We start from the raw sequence: 7,146 nt of genomic DNA on the forward strand, positions 1-7,146 counted from the left end.
TCTAGTTTTATTTTATAAACAGAATTATTTTTCCGATTACTATAAACTTTTGTTATATTATTTCATTATCAGCAAGTTTGGTTAGTTCGGTTAGGTTATGATAGTTAATTTTATAATTAAAAATTAATAAAATTGAATTTTAGGCATTTATAATTTTATTTTATCAACAGAACTATTTTTGCAATTAGTAAACCTTCATTGCCAAAGTGCTCTCTACTACATCGCTGTTCACGGAGGAATTTTGAACTAAATGCCTCATTTGTACCTCCCCTAAGTCAGACCCGCCGTGGCTTAGTCGGGGACAGCTCACTTACTCTACAGATTATAGTCTATACGAGCTTTCTAAATAATATTGAAGGTTCACTTGCACTCGTATACTATATATAAATAATATGGTTATATATATATATAGTATATTATATATATTGTATAATATGGTTAGGGTTCACTTACACTACATTAGTCCGTTTTACTGAATTGCTAGTAATTTTGTAAACATTAATTAATAATTGGTGTCATAATATACAATTAGATTTTAAATGAATAAATAATCCTCTTGTAAGTTAAAAAAGGTGTCACGAAATAACTGCTTCCACCAGCATCATTGAAGTGCGTAGCGTATAATTAAAAATGGTTTAGTTACGTCTTAACGATTAACAAGATTATAGTTTAAATCTTTCAACAAGCTATGTTATCGTTCATCAGTTCGCCTACATATTTCAAACTAGGGGGAAAAGTATTAATTTTGTGATGAAGTACAAAGTACGGATACAAACTTCCCATAGCGGTCTCCCTGACTCCACCTCGCTGTAGCGCGGTGCGCTGGTGTCGGTGTCACCCTGGGTGTCACCCGTGGACCGATGACGCAAGTGGTTAGTGACGTCATAATGGCACCAGAAAATCTCCCCTGTGCCCCACCGAACCGACCGTGACCGATCTTCCATTCCATCAATTCCATGCCGGCCTAACCAAACTATTGCTTGTGTACTAACCTAATTTAAATTTCACTTTTTATACTAACAAATGACTATATTTTGTCTGAAGACTGATATTTACGGTGGTAAGTAATTCTAAATATAAAAATTTATTTTACGTAGGCTTACAGCAACAAAAAATAACTAAGTTTAGGCTTGGTATAATCTTTACATGAACTAACCTCAATGTTAACTTTAACTACAACATTATCAAACAATATTTTGCCACAGTGAGCTAGCTCAGTGGGGTACAGTTTCTTAACTGGGCTATGCTAATATTAATTGAAATGATCGATTGAAAAATCGACATTTTTAACTACGGTATGTAAATTATAAAATGAAACTGTCATAACCTAACCTAATTAACCAAACTTGCTGATAATGAAAAATCAAATGAAGGTTTACTAATCGAATGGATAGTTTCAATCACTGCTCAGTGGTTTTAAACATAACTGGTATCAAGGAACTTGCGTTATTTGTTATCGCTCCTAAGTAAAAAAAGATATTTTGTATGGCTTTGTGAACTTTGCGCAACAGGTGACAAAGCTAACCTGTTTGCCTGGTTGCTTGTTAATTAATTATCAGGGAACTTGTTCCTGAGACATTTTTCTCCTAAGACAATTTTCCCATTTCTGAAAACAAGGTGTCTTATGACAGTTAAAGCCAGTGGTTCCCAAACTATGGGTTCCAGAAGCAATTTGGTGGGTCACAGGAAGAGAACAAGCATTAAATTTTATTTTTTTACCGGAACGGTCTAGTGAGCACTAGGATAGTACCAGTGGGCAGCAAGGGGCACACCTGTACTAAAATTATTTTGCGAATATTTACAGTTCGACACCTTTTATCTCAAAACTATGAATCTCAAACACCAATTTTTTGGTAAATATTTATTTCCAATTTTTATACATGGATTTTATTTAGAAAATTTACAATATTGCCGCAGCAGGCAAAGGGCCAGCTAATCCCATTCGTTTTTGGACCAACCTTAATGACGTGGAGATGATCATGATGTTACCGCAAAGGCGGTAGATGATTTCGAAGGGACCGTGATGATTGGCAAAGATTACGGAATTCAGTTAGGATGGATATTTGTGATATTTCACGATACACTAGGCTAAATTTACTAAATGGCTTGTAAACATATGAAACTTACCTACTTTTATAGGTACCCCGAGCTTTTTAAACTTGAGTTTTTGTAGTAAAATCAACGGGAAGGCTTAATTTAAAATTGTTAACAATTAACTTCCTGTTAATCACTTCTGACAGTGTTTGATCCATAAGCGGTTTCTGACATTACTTACAAATAAAATATTTTTTTACAAATAGTTGATGAAGAAAGCATAGCTAGGCCTATAAAGAGAGATTTTCTTTTATTATCACTATATTTTGTAATACCGTACTAAGTTAGATATTTGAAATTGTTTATTTTAGCGTGGGTGGTAATAGATTTATGTTAGTAGGCCTACTGGGCACAAAACATTCCGCAGATCCGTACTTTGCTGGACAATCGAAAGAAAATTGAACATATTTTATGGCATATTGTTTAGCTGCAAAATTAAAAAAAAATTGAATAAGTTATAGCTAGCCTAAACATCTTCAAAAAAGCCCCTGGAGAGGAGCACCAATTAAAGTAAATTGTATCAATTCGGTAGTATCGTGAAGAGCTAATCGGGTCTTAATAACATATTTGTGCGAGAGGGCAACCTCCTAAAAAATAAAAATACAAAAATAGTAGTTGTCAGTATTCAATACAAATAAATAGTAAGCCCTCTTGAAATTAGTAGTTCTGTTCAGTTCTGAACAATTATACAAGTTTTTCAAACAATAGCGTTTTAGAAGTTGTACTTTCCATAACACCATCCTCACAACTGTCATTTAGTTGTGTGTTTATCAGTGTACATGATAATACTACTGTAATGATTTTTTTTATAGCCTAAATCATTTATAGCCTAACCCCCTTCTATACAATAGTTGTACATGATACTTTCTTGAAAGGTATTTGACAGGATTTAGAATATAAGGTGTATTTCTTGAATTATTATTTATTCAATACATGGGTCGCGAAAAGGAATTCCAAGGTGGTGGTGCACCGCTACACCAAAAAGTTTTGGAACCGCTGGTTTAAGTTATTGTGGCGTCCGTCATCTAACCTCATCTGGGTTATCCGTTGCTGTCATAAAGATGTGGGAATGAAAAACATTTCATTCTCTAGATCAACTCCAAAAACAGAGTTATTTACAAAATGAATTTCAGAACATCCTGCCTCTAAACAGTTTTTCAGTCATCCAACATCTTTATTCCATTTATAGTTTTATAACCTATTATTATGTAAATAACAGCATGGTTCCTTAACACGTTCACTGCTGACCGCTAGAAGCCGGGACGGCGCCAGGAGCTGAACTAATGCTCGCCACTGCGTAACATTGCCGCCTATCCACTGAATTACAGTAAAAACAACAGTAGTTATACTGGATGGCAATGTTCTGCAATAAAACTGGCTTTGGACATCGTACTAAGTGATTCTGATAGATAGCAGCACTGCCCAGGTTGCAGTCGCCAGTAGTGTCGCTATCTAGCAGGAAAGAGGTGGGACAAAGCCCTGTTCTAAATGAACCTGGTGGTGATTTTGGGAAACTATATTTTTTACTGTCAGAAAAGTACGTCCCCACGAGCTGCGAAGAAATATAGGACGCTCGTGACGAGCTGGCTGATCCATGGAAACGTTAAACAACAATGAGCGGTGACGTTCCGGAACGTTAATACACTATTTGAAACAATCAGTTAGAGCCTATTCCACAATGTCTTAAAATATTTTCCTGTGGAAGAATTGCTAATGAATGCTACTGGCATTTTTAACATATCTTTGAATTTGAGCTGCTTCTATAGGCCTACAATTTAAATTCCCTCTAAGAAAGATAATTTGATCTTTGTTTCTCGATATAGCAGGTCATCGTCAATTGGGTAACATTATGAATTTTAATGTTTCAGATGGCTGGAAATTTGGATGACTTAGATCTTCAACATTCAGATGATGATGGGCAGTTGCCAGCTGATCATAACAAGCTTCTTGGAGCTGTCTCTCAGCTTTATGAAAAGAAAAGGTATGAATTTGGATTCTAGAATTTGGATGAAAAATAAAATTTTGTACATTGTATAATTTGACAATCTAAAATCTTTTTTTTACACATGGAGGTACTATTCATGAATATTTAGATAAAGATCATTATCTATTGTGTGGCCTACAATGAAAACCTGTAGGCCTAATACAGTTAGTGAATGATTTCTAATATTTGAGGTACTAGGCCTAGAACTGCAACCTGCTAGGAGATATGATGTCTGTTCATCATCCCCGGCCATCTCTCCATTGCCAATTAACTAGGCCTACGTGTTATTTGGAAAGAACAGTACACATAGCAACAGCATTTACCTGGGTTTGTTATTATTTTTTAAATTACTTGTAGAGGAACCACTTGTTCTTTCTGAAATCAAGCCAGAATTAGCTAAGTTAGATTTGGATCGACATAAAAAGTGCTACAGCAATCTTAAAGGTTAAGTGAATTTCCTCATTGAATTGTTACCAAAACATGGCTTAGGAATATTACAGAAAGGAATTCCAAATAGGATCTAAGGGATTCTTCACCAAATACTACTTTTTAAACTTCTTCCGTGTACTGTATATCCTACATAATTATGGTTCTAATATTTATTTTTCAAATTTTAAGTAGTAGGCAATGTAGGGCTTAGGCCTACTTACTAGTTTTTCAAATAAAATTTCACTTTTGCCATTCAACATTCTAGTAAAGTAGTTATAAGTATAATTAAGATCAATAATGTTTCAGAGTAAAAGCTCCAACACGGAAGGAGCCTAGTCTAGAAGTTTCAGAGTTCCACTTAAGTCAGCCAGACAAGAAGCAGGGTCGAGTCAAGGTTACAGAGCTTGCTAAGGTGCTCAACAAACGAGCTGTCCATGCAGAAATCGGCCATAAACTAAAAGTAGCTCGTAAACGAGCTAGAACTTTGCCTAGGCCGTTGGAAAAATATCATGCTGACCAGGTAATAATTTTTAATTCAGTTACCTTTTATTTTGTAGGAATGCCTTCAGTTCTTGAAGTTCTAAGCTCGTTAGATCACTAATGTGCATTTCACCACAAGTTGTGGTATATTCAGAGTTACACTAAAGGCCTACTACATCTAATAATATATACAAGTTTGCGAGTCACTGTACAGTTTATACAGGGTTAATAAAAAGTCTGGAGACCCCTTATCAATTTTTTAATGGGTTAGACCAGGAAACCCATAATCTTCTATATAGCATAAAAGGATAAAAGTACACTTTTTTGTTGGTACCCCAATTTTGTCTGAAAACCCAAAATGGGCTATTTTGGGAGCAGCTAAAAAAATTTAAATGTAAAACCCCATCAAGTGGCAACTCATTTTGAAGGTCATTGACGGATTTTCATGATTTTTGTGTTGAAAGAAAGATAATTTTGAGAACAATGGAATGTCGAAGCCATAATTTTAGTTTTGGGTCCCAGTATTTTAGATATTTAAATTTAGTTGTCACTTGATGGGGCTTTACATTTACAATTTTTTAGCTGCTCCCAAAATAACCCATTTTGGGTTTTCAGACAAGATTGGGATTCTAACAAAAAAGTGCACGTTTATGCTATATAGAGGTGTGCAGACTTTGGGTTTCCTGGTGTTTTTTTCCTAGGACACTAGGCACGAGCCCAGAATTGTTTTTCACATTACTTCAGGCTAGACCTAGGGGTTACGGCAATATCACTTAGATAAAATCCATTGGTGATTTGGCATGGTTTGAACCCGGAACCCCAGGAACCGGAGTCCCTTGTTTTTATTTTGTAAAGTAATACCTTAACTGATTAATTTTAATGCGTAATGGTTGAAGATTAGGCTGCCATAATAATCAAAAACACTAGATAGGCTTCATCACTTTTAGATTAAGGTTAAGTTTGTAAACTAATGTTTTTGGTAATTCGTCACACTACTGGTTCCATAAATGTCAACTAAAACCAGTGCTCGATTTGTGGGGAACGCGGCAGAACGGAGTTGTGGTACCTCTCTTTTGGAAAGATAAAAATATTATTGGCCTAAACGGGTACTAAATCACATTAAATAGGTTATAGTTCCCGTAGTTCCGGCACCTAATTTTTTACAAATCGAGCACTAACTAAAACTGTACCAACAATTCCAACTGTAAGGACTGTATCCTTGTATTTTAATATTGATGCCACAATAGATAACTCGAGCAGCGGGATACGAGCATGCCAAGAGACAACTAAATCGCTGGGATGCTGTGGTCTACCAGCACAAAGTTGCTGAACAACTGCGATTCCCGCTTAAAAATGAAACTGTCAGAGTTCACCAGGAAACTACAGATGTTTCAAAACTATTTCGGGTATGAAAGTTGTTATTTATTATTTGAAACTAGACATAAATCTTTTTTGTTGCTTTAAGTTTAGTATTATAAACACAAAGATAGTAAAAGGCTATTCAAATTTTTAATTTAATATTCAAATTAAATAAATTAAGTTGAAACATTTTAAATTTGCTTTTTAAATCCATACTGGGCTATTTAAATGTAAATTATTTGTAACTGAGCTGCTGTCTAGCAGTTTAAAATTTTGCAGAGCTGCTAATAATGCTCATTTTATAATCAGCATTATTGGCACCCAATGGGAGTAAGTCATCCGTTCTTCTATTGCGTAGGGCAAGAAACTGGATATCAGATTATGTTTATAACATTTCATACCAGTAAGGCTGTAAAATAAACTGGTTACTTGAAAAAGGTTTTTTGTCAAACTTCAGCAAAAATATTTGTTTTAATACATGTGTTGAAGGTCTAAAACAGCTATTTTCCTCCCTAGGGAGTAAAGTCATCTGTAGTAAACTTCGATTGTAAGCAATTTAATGTACCAGTTGCTATGTATAGATTGATTTCATCGGTTGTAGCTTATTGTTAGGACATTCTTGCAAACAGTTCGACATAACGATAGGATAATATACAGAAATACAATTGTAATAGATAAAATTATGAATCACTTCAGCTGTTTGTTTGCATTAGTATAATTAATTGAAAATAAAATGAAAGTCGTGTTGAGAGGTTATCTGTTTATGAAATTTGTTCATAAATGTTGCAATAATAAATTTC

General features: G+C 34.7%; 1 protein-coding gene across 1 annotated transcript in view; it reads left to right on the top strand.

Annotated features, from left to right (window-relative positions):
* The first annotated feature begins 953 nt into the window (after positions 1 to 953).
* The window catches only part of LOC128989002 (U3 small nucleolar RNA-associated protein 14 homolog A), a 7,557-nt gene continuing 1,364 nt past the window's right edge, over positions 954 to 7,146 (top strand). The window contains exons 1-4 of the mRNA XM_054410855.1: positions 954 to 1,060; positions 3,963 to 4,075; positions 4,814 to 5,027; positions 6,235 to 6,393. Coding sequence (XP_054266830.1) covers positions 3,963 to 4,075; positions 4,814 to 5,027; positions 6,235 to 6,393 — 486 coding nt within the window. The 5' untranslated portion in view covers positions 954 to 1,060. The remainder of the gene's footprint in view (positions 1,061 to 3,962; positions 4,076 to 4,813; positions 5,028 to 6,234; positions 6,394 to 7,146) is intronic.

Source organism: Macrosteles quadrilineatus, unplaced genomic scaffold (genome assembly GCF_028750875.1).
Source record: "Macrosteles quadrilineatus isolate MER2022 unplaced genomic scaffold, UCM_ALF_1.0 Scaffold_3__2_contigs__length_128488019, whole genome shotgun sequence".
Taxonomy (NCBI): domain Eukaryota; kingdom Metazoa; phylum Arthropoda; class Insecta; order Hemiptera; family Cicadellidae; genus Macrosteles; species Macrosteles quadrilineatus.